The sequence below is a fragment of the Mustela erminea genome, chromosome 17, assembly GCF_009829155.1.
Source record: "Mustela erminea isolate mMusErm1 chromosome 17, mMusErm1.Pri, whole genome shotgun sequence".
In the NCBI taxonomy this organism is placed as follows: Eukaryota; Metazoa; Chordata; class Mammalia; order Carnivora; family Mustelidae; genus Mustela; species Mustela erminea.
The window spans coordinates 9922631-9940813 of record NC_045630.1 but is presented as its reverse complement, the minus strand read 5'-3'; the positions used below and the strand labels follow the sequence as shown (position 1 = coordinate 9940813).

General features: G+C 41.4%; 1 protein-coding gene across 1 annotated transcript in view; it reads right to left on the bottom strand.

The window, feature by feature from the left end:
• Positions 1-18183, bottom strand: part of EFCAB2 (EF-hand calcium binding domain 2) — a 109531-nt gene that overhangs the window by 50816 nt on the left and 40532 nt on the right. The window contains exon 2 of the mRNA XM_032317938.1: positions 2804-2888. Coding sequence (XP_032173829.1) covers positions 2804-2888 — 85 coding nt within the window. The remainder of the gene's footprint in view (positions 1-2803; positions 2889-18183) is intronic.

Below are 18183 nucleotides of genomic sequence, written 5' to 3'. Positions count from 1 at the left end.
AATTTATAACAATTAGGATTGGGGTGCCTGGGTGGCTCAGTGGGTTAAAGCCTCTGCCTTCGGCTCAGGTCATGATCCCAGGGTCCTGGGATGGAGCCCCACATCGGGCTCTCTGCTCAGCAGGGAGCCTGCTTCTTCCTCTCTCTCTGCCTGCTTCTCTGCCTACTTGTGATCTCTGTCTGTCGAATAAATAAATAAAATCTTTAAAAAAAAAAAACAATTAGGATTGGACTGACCTAATAGAAGACTGAAAGGTAAAGCCATAGATTAGAATACACAGCTCAAGTAAGATTCAGTTATAGAAAGTGCAGCATATTATAAAGTAGGTGTAACAATTCATGATGTAAATAAAATAAACTTTAGCAATTTCGGGGGGGAAAAAGTCTATATTTAGACTTTCACTTTTAATCACGTGCCAAAATAAATTCTAGCTGGATTAATTGTTTTCACAATAAGGAGCGGCCAGTGGGGAAGGCAGGACCAGATCTCATTCATCCCTGCGTTCCCAGGGTCTCGTCTGGGGCCACGGGGCAGCTGACAGAAGGAACTACTCTGAGCACCGCCTCTGCTGCTCAGCCCTTGTGCCCTCCTGGGCAAGTCACTTGGCTTCTCTGTCCCATGCAGGGCACGTGGTAATGACACCAGCTGCATGAGAACACTCGTGATGAACTTCAGAATTAACAGAAGGAATAAAGATTAGGAAGCTACATCCATCCCTCTTGCTACTATTCGAATATGCATAGCATTAATCGTTGAGTGAGAAAAATAATGCCAATTTTCTTTGTAACCTTCTTTACATAATGAAGTAGACCATTTACATTGTAAAAATACATACTTTCCCTTGAGGCCGCAATAAATTTTTAAATTTTCAAAATTTTCTCCCATTCAATGGGAGAAAGATGCATCCCATAAGCATGTCTGTTTTTCCTAAATTAGCCCTTTTACCCAAAAAAGACCTGGCATCAGTGCTCTAAGAGAGTTGGGAGGCTTTCTTTTCACTGCTTCTGTCAGGAGGCCCAAAGGCCGGAGACAGGTCCAGGGGCGCCTCCTGCGAAGGGGGAGTGGTCGAGAGGGGCGAGGAGGGAGCAGGCAGAGACCTAGAATTTTAAAACCCTGATAGGACCTTGAGCAAACCTTTTCTATGTTTCCAGACACTGGAGATGCCAACTCTTAGCACACAAGTAAAAAGACGAAGATGAGGTCATGGACGTGAGCTCCTGGCCCCAGCGACGGGTCCGACCCGGTCACTCTCCTCCTAGGAGCTCCCACTCCGGGGTCACTCAGGCCACCTGCGCTGTGGCCCGAGCACCTGGAGCCCAGCACGTGACCCGCACATGTCCGAGGCAACAGCGGAGCCAAGGCTCACTTGGGCTGACTACAGTTCTAGAAGGTAATTCTCAGCCTCACCCCCTGTTGTAAAGCCCATAAACACAGACGAGGCACAAAACTCAGCTTCATAAGGCGCTAGTACAAAGCATGAACTGGACGCACCTCTCTGTCCCTCTCCTGCAGTCACACCTGGTGCCTCCAGATGTAAGAAACGAAACGACATGTATAGTGACAACCTGTCACAAATACAATAACAGCGCGGGCTGCTCCTCCAGCGTAGCTCAGGTTAAAGCACTTGGAGCCTTGCCTAGTCCTAGAAGTGAGGGCACCTGCGCGTGAGCCTCCGACTGTCCTTCCCTGTCCCTTCCCGCAGCCGGGCTGGCTGCTGTGTGCGGAGGCCACAGGCCCGCCGGATGCGACCGTTGCGCTCGCTCTCCTGGAAGAACGGCTTCACGGCCGCTCCGGAACGTGACCCTACAGTGTGTGGACCCTACAGCTTCTTTGTTCTCCCAGAGAGTCTCCCTCTGCCTTTTTTTTTTCTTTCTTTCTGGTCTCAAACCATTCTGTCTCCTTTGCTCTTGACTTACCAGTATTCATGGCTCTCTCATCTCTTATGTTCTTTTGTTTGGGTTCTTTTTTGTTATTTTACTTGGGGAGCCCATCATCGTTTAAGCATTATTAATCTTTCTAATTCACGGCTTGATAATACATACTTAGTTATTTTATTTGTTAAAGATTTGTTTATTTATTTGAGAGAGAGAGAGAGAGAGCGAGCGCACAAGCAAGAGGGGCAGAGGGAGAAGGAGAGAATCTCTAAGTGCCGAGCCCAGCACGGGGCTCGATCTCACAACCCTGAGATCACAACCCGAGTTGAAACCAAGAGTCTGAGGCTCAACAGACTGCTCCACCCAGGTGCCCTATACTTATTTATTTTAAAAGCAAATTCTGTTCATTCGGTCAACAATTATTTACTAAGCACCAGCTAAGTCTCTAGCACTAATGCTCCAGCCGAGTTCACCTCCCCTGCAGAACTGACAGCCTACGGTTGAACGGGACAATGTGGATACTCTTTTCCCAGACTATAAAGAATAAGAAACAGGACTGATCTGAAGAATAGTTAGTAAAGACCTTTCACAGAGCACGGAAAATAAAAAATTTAAATAGCATAATAAGTGGTGTGCCTGGGTAGCTCCATTGGTTCAGAGTCCAACTCTTGGTTTCAGCTCAGGTCATGATCTCATGGGTTGAGGGATGGAGCCCCACATTGGGCACTGCACTCAGCAGGGAGTCTGCTTGAAGATTCTCTCCCTCCACCCCTACCCCCCACAGACCCATCCACACTCTCTCAAATCAAAGATAGATAGATACATAGATAGCATAATAAATCCAAGGACTACAAAAAGACAGGAGGCCTCTTCTACTGTATGGGTTGCATCAATAATTTAGAATTAGGACAAAGAAAACATTGCCAAACCTCACATCCACTGTATTATTCGCCTCGTGGTCAAACACTTCAAAAGCCTCCTTGATTTTTCTGTGATATTCTGCTACGACTAGCTCTGCAAAAGACAAAGTAATAAAAAGTGTTTACTCTACCTTTTAATGCAAAAACAAAAATTTCAACCACTAAGCTAGGAATGGATGAACATTCATTTCCCGGGGCACGAGTCACACACAACACAGTACCAGAGGCGCACTGCTCTTGAGTACACAATGTCCATAGTCCTGGGGCCACCACGTGGATCAAGACACAGAATGCTTTCCAACACAGCCTATCTTCTGTCTCAAGTAGTCTGGACAGAGTCCCAGCCCAAGAGCCAGAAGGAATCCAGCTCCATGGATAGGTTGTGGCTCACTGGTGTGTCTGCCTGTGCACTTAAGGAGGGCTGAGCTTGGGGTAGGAGCTAGGCAAAAGCAACACGAGACAGTCTCTCAAAAGGCTTTCAAACTAGTTTTGAGACTAAGATTTACTTATGAGAAACAACTACAAAGAGGAGCCTGGGTGGCTCAGTCGTTAAGCATCTGCCTTTGGCTCAGCTCACGATCCCAGTGTCCTAGGCCCAAGCCCCGGATCAGGCTCTGCATTCAGTGGGAAGCTTGCTTCTCCCTCTCCTACTCCCCTTGCTTGTGTTTCCTCTCTTGCTGTTTCTCTTGGTCAAATAAAAATCTTCAAAAAAAAAAAAAAAAAAGAAAAGAAAGAAAGAATCTAAAAAGTCATTTAGTCAATAAATATCTATTGAGTCTCTACTAGGTTCTAGACATTATTCTAAGTGCTAGCATTATAGCAAGGAACAAAACAGGCAAAAATGCCTACCTGCACGGAGCTGTTTTTATTGGGAGAGATATATAAGCTTATACATATTTGGTAAAAATACACTGTCAGTCAAATGGTGCTGGAAAAAATAAAGCAGGTAAGACACAGAGAGTCTGGGGGGGCGGGGTCTTGAGAAAGGCGTGGGGGGGTTGGTACTGGAAAACCTGCTTAGTAATAAGGTGATTTTTGCACCTGGGAAAGAGCCAGCTTTATGAATATCTGCAGGAGTTTTTAGCCAAATAGAACAGCAGAGGCAGAATGGTAGGAAATAAAGTCAGAGAAGTGTGAATTTGGGGTAGAGCCAGGTTCTACATGATCTCTGTATAGTGCTTTAAAGGTTCTGTCGTTTACTTTAAATGAGAGGATGAACCACTGGAGGGTTCTAGGCAGTGACGTGACATGGCCTGGCTTTTATAGTCACCTCAGCTGTAATCTTAAGAATATCCCAGAAAGGGACAAGGATCTAAGGAGACACAGTCACTGCGGTGTCCTGGGGAGAGTCGAATGGTGGCAGGGATGGCGGCGGAAGCAGTCGGAGATGGTGAGAAATGATAGGATTCCAGATATAATCGAAAGCGCAGAGCCGACAAGACTTGCTGATAGGTTTGATGTTAGACGCAGAGGAAAAGAAAGCTCTTGAGGTTGACTCCAAGGTGTTTGGCTGAGTGGAATAAAAGAAAAAATAATGCAATCAAGTCTTAAAGTTTATTTTTCAAATAATAACATAGGACACCCAAAAAGAAAGAGATAAAGTTCATATATTCTTTTTGATTATAAATACAATACCATCAAATTATAGAAAACAGGAAAAGCTTTTCATATTCCCATTACCCTAACAGAACCACTAATCACTTGGCTATATTTTCCTCCAATCTTTCTTCATACACAACCTTTTACATGTATCACTTAGGAGCTACCACTCATTCACTCAACAAAACCTTACTGAATGAGACATTATGTACCAGATTCTGTGCCAGATGCTGTATCTACATTTATAACCAGAAAGGTATGTATCAGTCAAAGTTCACAGAGGTCTGGGGTGCCTGGACGGCTCAGATGGTTGAGCACCAGACTCTTGATGTCAGCTTAGCTCACGATCTTGGGGTCATGGGATCGAGGCCTCCCTCGAGCTCTGCACACTGTGCATGGAGCCTCTTTGGGATTCTCTCTCTCCCTCTCCCTCTGATCCTCCCCTCGCTCAGGCTCTCTCTCTCTCTCAAAAAACACAAACAAAGAGAACAAATAAAGAATAAAGCTCAGGGGCACCTGGGTGGCTCAGTGGGTTGGGCCTCTGCCCTCAGCTCAGGTCATGATCGCAGAGTCCTGGGATCGAGCCCCACATCAGGCTCTCTGCTCAGTGTGGAGCCTGCTTCCTCCTCTCTCTCTCTGCCTGCCTCTCTGCCTACCTGTGACCTTTGTCTGTCAAATAAATAAAATTAAATTTAAAAAAATTATAAAGCTCAGAGCAGAGTTGCCAAGCAGCAGAACTAGACTGAACCAGATTTTTCTCACGGGAGGGATCCTGTTCTCTCCCACACTCTATCCCCCCCACACCACCACCACATAACTGCTAGTACTCATCAGTTTAAAAACCTTAACTCTTCATCTCTTCGCTCAAATGTTATACTCTCAGGCTACAACATAACCTACATAACCTTCAATTTTTAACAGCACCAAAGGGATATACCACAATTTATTGATATTAATTTTTATCATTAAAAATATGGCAGGGGTGCCTGGGTGGCTCATTGGGTTAAGCCTCTGCCTTCGGCTCAGGTCATGATCCCAGAGTCCTGAGATGGAGCCCCACATCGGGTCTCTGCTCAGCAGGGAGCCTGCTTCCCTCTCTCTCTCTCTGCCTGCCTCTCTGCCTACTTGTGATCTCTGCCTGTCAAATAAATTAAAAATATATATATGGCATTGAACCACTGTTGCTAATTTAATAAGCAAAAAAATAACTGTTATCTCACTATTTAAATTTATACTTCCTTGATTACAAGTGACTCTGAATGATGATCCAAACGCTTGTATGTGATCTGCTTTCTACGATGTGAGCCACCTGTTCTTGCTCTCTGCTCACTCCTACTAGGATCTTCCTTTTTTTCTTAGCAGTTTGTATGCGCTCTTTTTTTTTTTTTAAAGATTTTATTTATTTATTTGAGAGAAAGAGAGACAGTGAAAGAGGGACTACAAGCAGGGGAGGTGGGAGAGGGAGAATCAGGCTTCCCACTGAGCAGGAAGCTGGATGTGGAGCTTGATCCCAGGTCATGATCCCTGAGCCAAAGTCACTCGCTTAACGACTGAGCCACCCAGGCGCCCTGATGTATGTGCTCTTTAAGCAATGACTTAACCCCGTGTCATAATTACTGCAAACAATTTTTCAAATCAGTTGTTTGCGTTTCTTTTTTTTTTAAATAAAGCCAGTTTCATATCCTTGCTGATCACCAATATGATACATGATTACTGGAGGAAAAAAAAAAAGGATATGTAGGAAGAGTTTAGATTAAGTAAAAACCATTTTGAATCCTACCATCCAGGGTTAGCTACTGTTACTGTTGTCTCCTAATCTAATTTTCATTCAACAGTAAATTGGGAGCATTTTTCATTCTCAAAAGAATATCGATCACAGTACCATTTTTGGTGACTGCTTGGTATTCCATTATAGAGTTTTGCCATAATTTACTTAGCCAACCCTCTAATTGTAGACATTTCCGTTGTCTCCAATTTTCCACTGCTATAATTATTCTTTAGTGCACAATCTTGCCCAATTCATCTTTGTGAGTTTGTCTTATTATCTCACTGAAATACAATGAGTTGAATATAGTGGAATTTGTGTAGGGTATTGGGGAAGTTCTAACTAGTCGTAATATTGTCTTGGGAAAATCTCACTGGTTTTAACACGGCCAGCACACAAAGCTGATGTCTGCTTTTTAAACTTAAGGTCATTTTATTTATTTTTTGAAGTGTTTACTCAAATTCCAGTTAGTTAATATGCAGTGTAATAAATTAGCTTCAGGAATACAATATAGTGATTCAGCATTGTCACACGACACCCAGTGCTCATCGCAACAGGTGTCCTCCGTAATCCCATCACCTGTTTCCCCATCCCCCACCCCACCTCCCCTTGGGTAACAGTTTGTTCCCTATAGTTAAGAGTCTGTTTCTTGGTTTGGCTTTTTTTTTTTTTTTTTAATTTTCCCTTTTCTTGTTTATTTCTTAAGTTCCACATAAGAGTGAAATTATTTGTTATTTGCAAATATCTTCTCCCATTCCGTAGGCTGCCTTTTAGTTCTGTTCACTGTTTCTTTCTCTGGGCAGAAGCTTTTTATTTTGATGAAGTCCCAATAGTTTATTTTTGCTTTTGTTTCCCTTGCCTCAGGAGACATATCTAGAAGGAAGTTGCTACAACCAATGTCAAAGAGGTTACTGCCTGTATCCTCCTCTGGGATTCTTCTGGTTTTCAGGCCTCACATTTAGGTCTTTAATCCATTTCTTTTTTTTTTTTTTTTGCCTGAGAAAGTGGTCCAGTTTCATTTCTCTGCATGCTGCTGTCCAGTTTTCCCAATACCATTTGTCTTTTCCCATTGGATATTCTTTCATGCTTTGCTGAAGACTAATTGACCTTACAGTTGTGGGTTCATTTCTGGGTTTTCTGTTCTGTTCCATTGATCTATGTGTCTGTGTTTGTGCCAGTACCATTCTGTTTTCTCATCTCTACAACTTTGTAGTATGATTCCTAGTCCAGAACGGTGATGCCTCCAGCTTTGCTTTTCCTTTTCAAGATTGTTTTGGCTATTCCGGGTCTTTTGTGGTTCCACACAAAGTTTAGGACTGTTTGTTTTAGCTGCGTGAAAAAATGTTGTTCGTATTTTCATAGGGATTGCATTAAAGGTGTAGATTGCTTTGGCAGTACAGACACGTTCACAATATTTGTTCTTCCAATCCGTGAGTATAGAATGTCTTTCTATTTCTTTGTGTCGCCTTCAATTTCTTTCATCGGTGTTTTATAGTTTTCAGAGGACAGATTTTTCACCTCTTTGGTTAGTCCTGGGTATCTTACTGGTTTGGGTGCACGGTAAATGGGGTTGTTTTCTTAATTCCTCTTTCTGCTGTTTCCTTATTGGTGTATAGAAATGAAACACATTTCTGCACATTGATTTTGTGTCCAGAGACTTTACTGAACTTATCAGTTCTAGCAGTTTTTGGGTGGAGTCGTTTGGATTTTCTACATAGAGTATCATGTCACCTGCAAATAGGGAATGTTTCCTTTCTTCCTTTCTGATTTGGACGCCTTTCTTTCTTTTTGCTATCTGATTGCTGTGGCTAGGACTTCCAGTTCTGTATCAAACAACAGTGGTGAAAGTGGACATACCTGTCTTGCTCCTGACCATACATGAAAAGCACTCCGTTTCCCCCTATTTAGGATATTAGCAGTGGTTTTGCACAGATGGACTTTGTGATGTGGAGGTATGTTCCCTCTAAACCTACTTTGTGGAGGGTTTTTTTTTTATCATGACGTTGTTTAATTTTAAGATCATTTAAAAAGTGTATTATCTCTTATTTTTAGGTAGTCACATCAAGGAGTTTTCTTATCCTTCAACTTTCTGAAACCTACCTTTTGTGGACCTTCCATGTGGAGGTCCTGGGACAGGGACCCACCCAGAGAGGGCACAGAAGCTGCGCACACTTGCCCTCATCCCTTGCCCTAGCTGTTCCTGGGTTAGAAGCTCAGGAGGAATGCTGGAGGTTCAGTCCAACTCCTGATCCGAGTCGTGAATTCTTCCTACGACATGCGCGATGTGCGGTTCTTTAGCTTTCGACCGATGAGCCCTGCGCCACAGAGAGCCCCCCACTCACTACCCACTCCCCACCCCCCCCCTCAGGCACCCTACACCTGAACACAGTTCTCGTGTAAAATTTGCTCTACATTGTACTGGTGTCACATCCCTAAGTCAAGTACAAGTGATTTTCATACTATCTAAAAATTCTTTGGAGGAGAACTATATTCTAACTTTTAATCTGGATCTAAATAAAAGATATCTGCACCCCAGTGTATATGCAAGACAGTTCAAAGGGTGTGAAGAAAACATTTCAATTACATTTAGAAAGAAAGGAAAAGAAAGGAGAGGAAAATGAAAAGGAAAAGAATTTACACTTTGAAAGGACCAAGGAGGAGGGAGAAAATCATCCTTTTCCTGGAGATTTGGTGAAAATTCAATTACATTTTTTTTCTAAAATTTAAAAATACATTTTACTCTTGGGCGCCTGGGTGGCTCAGTGGGTTAAGCCTCTGCCTTCGGATCAGGTTATGATCCCAGGGTCCTGGGCTCTCTGCTCAACAGGGAACCTGTTTCCCCCTCCCCCTCTGCCTGCCTCTCTGCCTACTTGTGATCTCTCTCTCTCTCCATCAAATAAATAAATAAAACCTTTTTTAAAAAAATTGCTTCTTCGTCAATTTACATTTCCTGATAATACATTTTGTCTCTTCCTTCCAAAATTTATACTTTTTATTTCCTCCTCATGACTCATAGCATTGACTGACTACCAAAGTCACTTCAATGCATAAAGTGGTAATGATAATTTTTGGTTTTTAAAAACATTACTACTAAATAGATTCGAGCACCAGTCTTTGGCCAGCAAACCTTGTGCTGACTTGTGTCCCCAAACATGTATCACAGCGGGAGGCAGCTTCCTTCCTTCTCCATCTAACCTTGCATATTAAGAACGGGGAACAAATTTCACCACCCTCCCCGGTATTTTCTACATTTTCGGCAGTGTGCTCTGTCTCACACCTATTCTTCAAGAGGCTTCTCGATAAAAGACTCCAATGATTAACATTTCTGGGCAACTCTGAACACTGTAAGTCTCCTCCTGGAGACTTGCAATGTGTGCTCTCGCACTGAAGTCTTCAGGATGTCCTACAGCAAAGATACCTCCACTTACTTGACACGGCACTTCCCAAAGGCACTCGATCCTGCAATCTCTTTTTCCAGCTACCATCTGCCAGGAATAATTCATGCCTTAATTGAAATCTGGGACTTCCCTAATCAGGAATCCTCACCTACTGGACATTAACAAGATGTGAATGGATGACAGAGGCCCCCAAAATACTGATCCTCTCATCTTTCACTGTGGCCGGATGAGGTCACGCAGCTGAGAGGATCTGTTTCAAGGCTTCCCAGAAGGAGGCTTAGAGGAGTGCAGGATATGACGGCCTGACCCTCAGTCTGCACAGGTGGCAAGCACCACAAATGCCATCAGACGCCCACTGCCCCACACTGCCAAGAAGGTGATCTAGCACATGGGCTCCCACCGGAGCCATATACCAAATGCACTGCCGTCCACCAAGGACAAAGGACCGGAGGGCTGCTGGAGAAGTTCATGTTCCAGTTGCCCAAGGAGCACACTGTGCAATCCAGTGTGTGATCAGGGACTGAGGGGTGTCATGGCTGTAGGTAGCAGCCCCACATCTTTATCTTCACATAAATAGTCTACTTCTGTCCCTCTGCAGCTGACCTGCTCTTTTAGTAACTTGCTACATGCCTCTTACAACACATACCTGTTTTATAAAGTAAATCTTCATCATTACTTTGAAATAAATTGACAGGAGAAAGTTCAAATGAGTTAGGAAACAACTTCCATTATTACAAAATTTTCTACATTATATTTGTCAATTAAAGAATACATTTTTAGATTCTGTAATTTCTTTTTTTAAGATTTTATTTATTTGAGAGAGACAGACAGCGAGAGAGGGAACACAAGCAGGTGGAGTGGGGGAGGGAGAAGCAGACTTCCCGCCGGACAGGGAGCCGGATGTGGGGCTCGATCCCAGGACCCTGGGATCACCACCTGAGCCGAAGGCAGACGCTTAACTGACTGAGCTACCCAGGAGCCCCCATCTAAATATAATTTCAACTGTTATTATTTTTTAATAGTTGAGAACAGTTTTAATAGTTTAAGAGTTGAGAATATACAAAAGTTATACTTTTGTATGAACAAAGCTTCTCATTGGTGGTAGACTCAAAAACTGAAGCATAAAATCTGATATTAAACAATATTCTGGGGGGCTCCTGGCTGGTTCAGTTGGTAGAGCAGGCAATTCTTGATCTCTGGTCCTGAATTCAAGCCCCACACTTAAAGTTATATATATATATATATATATATATATATATATATATATATATATATATATATATATATATAAATTCTTCACTTACAAATTTCCTAATACTGTTTTATTTTCTTTTAAAAATCATACAGGAAGGGAAGGGCGACTGAGTGGCTCAATCAGTTAAGTGTCTGCCTTTGGCTCAGGTCATGTTCCCGGGGTCCTGGAACTGAGCCCCACGTCGGGCTCCCTGCGCAGTGGGGAGCCTGCTTCTCTCCCTCTTCCTCCCTATGCTCGTGTGTTCTCTCTCTCAAATAAATAAATAAAACCTTTAAAAAATTAAAATAAAAATCATACTGGAAATGCAATGATTTTTTTTCATTAAGCCCCATGTGGATGCCTCAGTTGTTACCCCAGTGCACCATACAAATATTATTTTCCATGCTCCTGCTTGGAAGTGACAAAGGTTGAGAATCGCTACCCTAAGGACTTAAGAATGTACCACTCATTCTCCCCATCAACTATCTCAGGGATTTAAGGAATATTAACAACATTTTGCTCCCCATTGCTGCTCAAAGTCCCCTACTCCTAGCTTGTCCTATTTTTTCCAAATCTTTTAACTAAGAAAAAGTTCAAACGTTGAGAAAAACGCAAGCTTGAGGTAGGGGGATGGGTGAAGCAGGTGACGGGGCTTCAGGAGTGCACCTGTCGGATGAGCACCAGGTGATGTGTGGAAGTGGAGAATCACTATACTGTACACCTGAAACTAACACTGTACGTTAACTAACTGGAATTAAAATAAAAACTTAAAAAAACCCACAAAAGTTGAAAGCTTAGTACTGTAAACAGCGCTATGCCCAGCACCGCCACTGAACTATTGTTAATATTTTGCCATTTGGTAAACCTCCTTCTGTCTCCGTCCCTAAATAAATAGTAAACATTACAATACTTCGTCCCTAAATGCTTCAGCATGCATCTCCTAAAAATAAGAATATTCTCCTACATATTCCCAGTATAACTGTGACATTCTCTAAAGTTAACAAAAATTCACTAAGATCTAACAATTATTCCATTTTCAAATTTCTCCAACTGTATCAGAATTGTCTCTTAAGAGTTTTTTTCAACCTAAACTCTAATCAACGTTTGCGTACCACACTTGGTTTTTGGCTTTGGTCTATCTATCTATCTATCTATCTATTTATTTAGGTCTCTTCCAAAGTGAGACAGTCTCCCTATCCTTCCCTAAATTCCTCTCCTTCCCACCATGAAAGTAGTTTGAAGAGACCAGGCAATGCAATGTCTTCCAAGACGCCGCACGTGCTAGGCTTGCCTGAGAGCTTCTCTGCTCTACCCCGTTAAAAACTACTACTTCATGAAGCTTCATTCCTTCAGGACAACCACCACCGCCTCCTTCTCGTTGCCGTCTTCCATTGATTCTCTGATCGTTGCCCTTCAAACTTCACACCCCAACTCATTCCGTTTCCGACAACCCAACCTTACAGTCCTACTTGATCACCAACAGCCTCCCGGTCTCTGTATGAAGCACTTCTGAAACGTGGCTCTCTCCTGCCGTCGCTGCGGAAGCTCAAGTACAGACCCTCCCCACTTCCGGCGGGGATTAGCACAGTCACTTCCTGTCCTTCCGCCTTCCGCCTCCCTCCCTCCCTCCCCCTCCCACCCTTCAAATCACAGTCCGCACTTCGTTAGGATGATCTTCCTAAAATAAAAATGTGCTCATGCGGCTCTACAATCTTTCAGTGGTTCCTGGGGTCTTAAAAAAATACACTCAGACTCCTTAACCAAACCCACAAAATGCTTTATGAACTGGGCCCCACCTATCTCAAAAATGTCATTTTGTAACACTTTCTTGTACAGATCTCCCATTTGGAAATCTTTGTAGTTTTCCAATCATTATGCTTTTTCACAGTGTCGCTTTCTAGACAGTCCTTCTGTATGAAACTCTTCTTTATCCTGGCTAACTCCAGGACCCACCATTCAAGGCAGTTTAAGAGTAACACAATATTTTCAAGGCTAACTTCATCCTCTTTTTCAGGAAAATACCCTCTAATGTAATTACGTAGCACTGATGGACATTTCTATCATAGTACTGTACTGAACTCTATGGTAGGCAGCAATTTATTTGTTTCCCCTTTCATACTTGTAAACACCTTCAGAATAACTTTGACAGTGCCTGGAACCCACTAGAAGTTCAATAAATGCTTCCTAAGTAGTTAATCATTGGAAATGAGATAATCCATGCCTTGTATGCACAGAGACATTCCATAGTTTTCCCTTTCTGGTGTTTTATTGGGTATTATTACCAGAGTTATATTATTTCCTTCACATAATGGAACTGGGTGTTGTTTAATGGTTTATTACATTATAGAACAATTTGTATAACAAGAGAATGATCTGTTTGCTAAGATATTGGCAAGGAAAGGATTAAGGTACTATAGAAAATAAGACACAGTAAAATGTAGTGGTTGATAAATTCACTAACATATTAAAATAAGCAAGAGGGAACTATTCCAGGAGTGCAAGATTGGTTCAACATACCAAAATCAATCAAAGTTATACACCACATTACTGTAGTAATTCCACTACTGGGTACTTACCCAAAGAAAACAAAGACACTAATTCAAAAAGATGCCTGCACCCCTTATGTATATGGCATTATTATTTACAATAGCCAAGACGTGAATATATATACATATATATTTTTTTCATCATATATATGAATGGAATATCACTCAGCCATAAAAAGGATGAGATCTAGCCATTTGTGACAAGGATGGATCTAGAGGGTATTACGCTAAGTGAAACAAGTCAGACAGAGACAAATACCATATGATTTCACTTATATGTGGAATCTAAAAAGCAAAAGAAATGAATAAACAAACTAATAGTGGAATAAGACCTATAAATATAGAGAACAAATGGATGGGTTCCAGAAGGGAGGGGGATGGGCAAAATTGGTGAAGGGGAGTGGGAGATACCGACTTCCAGTTATGGAATGAGTAAGTCATGGGACTAAAACCTATCGGATAGGGAATATATTCAGTGGGGTCATGACAGCATTGTCTGGTGATAGCTGGTAGCCACAGCTGGGATGAACATAGTAGGATATGTGGACTTGTTTAATCACTACGCTGTACACCTGAAACGAATGTAATATTTTGTGTCAAACATACTTAAAAAAAAAACCCCAAAACAAACAAGCAAAAACAGAATGAAGGAGAAAAGCCCACATAATTATTAGAGCTGAAACAGAGAAAGTATTCGGCAAAATTCAGCATCTAATAATAATAACAATAATCAGAAAACCACGGATAGAAGACAAACTCCTCAACCTGATACACGTCATATATGAAAAACCCAGAGCTAGTATCATATTCAATGATGAAAGACAAAGCTTTTCCCCTAAGATCAGGAACAAAACAAGGATGTCCTCTTTAACCACTTCTGTCCAACACAGGACTAAATGTTCTAGTCAGAGGATCTAGGCAAGAAAAAGAAATAAAAGAAATCCAAATTGTAAAGGAAGAAGTAAAATGATCTCTGTTTGTTTATGACATAATGACATATAGAAAACCCTAAGATATCATGAGAAAAACTATCAGAAGCTAATAAAGGAAATGAACAGTGGTGCAGGACATAAAACCAACACTTAAAAATCAGTTGCATTTCTATTGATAACAATACACAATCTGAAAAGAAAATTTAAAAAATAATTCTGCGGGCGCCTGGGTGGCTCAGTGGGTTAAAGCCTCTGCCTTCAGCTCAGGTCATGATCTCAGGGTCCTGGGATCGAGCCCCGCATCAGGCTCTCTGCTCAGCAGGGAGCCTGCTTCCTCCCCTCTCTCTCTCTGCCTACTTGTGATCTGTCAAATATATAAAATCTTAAAAAAATATTTTTTTAAAATTCTGTTTACAGTAGCAATGAAAAGAATAAAATATGTAGGAATAAATATAACCAAGGAAGTGAAAGACCTGTGTGCTAAAAACTACAAAACTTTGCTGGAAAAAATTAAAGACATAAATAAGTAGAAAGATGTCCTATGTCCGTGGACTGGAAGACTTAATATTGGTAAGTTAAGCTACTTACTGGAAACCTGGATTGTGGTATCCAAAATTTATATGTTGAAGTCCTAACCCTCTACACCCATAACGTGATCTTATTTGGAACAGGGCCATTGCAATTTAATTATCAACATGATAAAGTCATACGGAAGCAGGGTGGGTCACTAAAAATAAAACTAGTGTCCTTATAAAAAGGGGACATGTGGACAGAGGGACAGATACAGAGCAGAAACACCATTTGGAGATGAATACAGATATCAGAGTGATGCAGCAAAACTGGCCAGCAACCCACCATAAGATAAGAGAGAAGCATGGGAGGGGCGCCTGGGTGGCTCAGGGGGTTAAAGCCTCTGCCTTCCGCTCAGGTCATGATCCCAGGGATTGAGCCCTGCATCGGCTCTCTGCTGAGTGGGGAGCCTGCTTCCTCCTCTCTCTCTGCCTGCCTCTCTGCCTACTTATGATCTCTGTCTGTCAAATAAGTAAATAAAATCTTTAAAAAAAAAAAAGAGAGAGAGAGAGAGAAGCATGAGAAAGCACTCTTTATTACAACTTTCAGAAGGGACCCAACCCTAACACTTCTAGCCTCCAGAACAGTTAGACAATAAACTTCTGTTGTTTAAGCCATGCAATTTATGGCATTTTGTTACAATTCTAGAAAAATTAATATACTACCAGAGCAATTTACACATTCAGTAATCTTTGTCAAGATTCCAGTGGTGGTTTTTGGTTTGTTTTGTTTTGTTTTTCAGAAACAAAACCCATCCTAAAATTCATATGGAATCTCAAAGGACCCAACAATCTTGAAAAAGAAGAACAAAGTTAAAGGACTCATACTTCCTGATTTCAAAACTTACTACAAAGTTATAGTAACCAAATATACTGGCAAAAAGAGAGACATATAAACTAATGCAAAAAAATAGAAAGCACAGAAATAAACCCTCACATATGGTCAACTGATTTTTGACAAGGGTGCCAAGAATACCGAATGCAGAAAGGACAGTCTTTTCAATAAACAGTACTGGGGAACCTGTATATGGATACAAAAGAGTGAAGTTGGATCCTTATCTTGCCCCAGACACAAAAATGAACTCAAAAGGAATCAAAGACCTAAATAGAAGAGCTCAAACTATAAGATCTTTAGAAGAAAGCAGGGAAAAATCTTCATCATATTGGATTTGGCAATGGATATGACCTCCAAAGTCATAGGCAACAACCAAAAAAATTCATAAGCTGGATGTCATCGAAGTTAGAAATTTTGTGAATCAAAGATGCTATCGAAAGTGAAAAGAGAACCCACAGATGGTAGAAAATGTTTGGAAAGCATATATCTGGTAAGGGATTAACATCCAGACTGTATAAAGTACTCCTATAACTAAACAACTAAAACAAACAACCCAGTTTAACAATACGCAAAAAAATTCAACAGACATTTCTCAAGAGAAGTTACACAAATGGCTCCTAAGTTCATGAAAAGATATTCAATATCACTAGTCATTAGATAAATGCAAATTGAAACCATAATGAGATGCCATTTCACAACCATGAGAATGGCTATGATCATAAAAATGAAAAATAAGAAGTACTGGTGAAGATGTGGAAAAACTGGAAACCTTGTATATTACTGCTGAGAATATAAAACAGTATAGCCACTGTGGAAAACAGTATGGAAGTTCCTTAAAAAACTGAAAATCAAATTACCATATGATCTAGCAATTCTACTTCTGGGTATACACCCAAAAGAATTTGTATACTTGTATGCCAATAGTCACAGAGGCATTATTCACAATAGCTCAAAGGTGGAAACAACTCAAAAGTCCATTGACAGATGGATGCATAAACAAAATGTTTTTACACACACACACACACACACACACACACTCACACACAGTGAAATATTACTCAGCCTTTAAAAAGGAAGGAAATTCTGACATGCTATGACATGGATGAATCTTAAAGGCATTAAGCCAAATGAAATAAGCAAAATCCAGAAGGACAAATAATGAATGAGCCCACTTCCAGGAAGTACTCAGAATCATCAAACTCACAGAGACATAAAGTAGAGTGTTGGTTGCCAGGAGCTGGGAAGAATGGGAAGTTACTGTCTCATGGGGAGTTTCTGTTGAGAATGATGAAAAGTTCTGGAAATAGATGATAGTGATAGCTGCACAGCATTGGGTATGGACTTAATGCCCCTGAACTACACACTTGAAAATGGTTAAAATGGTTTAAAAAAGGGTATAAAGAGTGAAAGTTAAAAGAGCCTAGATGTCCATCAACAGAAGAAAGGATAAAGATGTGGCATACACACACACACACACACACACACACACACACACACACACACACGAATACTATGCAGCCATCAAAAAATGAAATGTTGCCATTTGCAATGACATCAATCTCAGAAAACCAATTATATGATCTCACTGATAGGAAGAATTTGAGAAACAAAACAGAGGATCACAGGGGAAGGAGGAGAAAATGAAACAAGACAAAACTGGAGAGACAAACCATGAGAGACTCTTTTTTATTTTTATTTTTTTAAAGATTTTTATTTATTTATTTGACAGACAGAGAGAGATCACAAGTAGGCAGAGAGGCAGGCAGAGAGAGAGAGGGGGAAGCAGGCTCCCCGATGAGCAGAGAGCCCGATGTGGGGCTCGATCCCAGGACCCTGAGATCATGACCTGAGCTGAAGGCAGAGACTTAAACCACTGAGCCACCCAGGCGTCCCCCATGAGAGACTCTTAAGCTCAGGAAACAAACTGAGGGTTTTGCTGGAGGGAAGAGGGAGGGATGCAGTGGCTGGGGGATGGACATTGGGGAGGGGAAGTGCTATGGTGAGTGCTGTGAATGGTGTAAGACTGAGGAGTCACAGACCTGTAGCCCTGAAACAAATAATACATTATATATATCTTAATTTAAAAAAAAAAAAAAAGAATGAAAGTTAAAAACTAACCTCTCTAATGAAATTGTTCTAAAATTGACAGTGGTGGGGAGCCTGGGTGTCTCAGTCAGTTAAGCATACAACACAACTGGTTTTGGCTCAGGTCATGATCTCAGGATCGAGATCAAGCCCCGGATCAGCTCCACACTGGATGTAGAAGCTGCTTAAGATTCTCTCTCCCTCTACTTCTGCCCCTCCCATGCTTGTGTGTGTGCACACGTGCATGCCTGCACTTTCTCTCTCTCTCAAAAAAAAAAAAAAAAAAAAGAATAAAATAAAATTGACAATGGGGAATAGCTACATACATACACCTATTAACAGACTAAAAACCTCTGGATGCACACTTCAAAAAAATGTGCATGTGAATTGTGTATCAATAAAGCTGTTATAAAAAAGAGGAGAGGG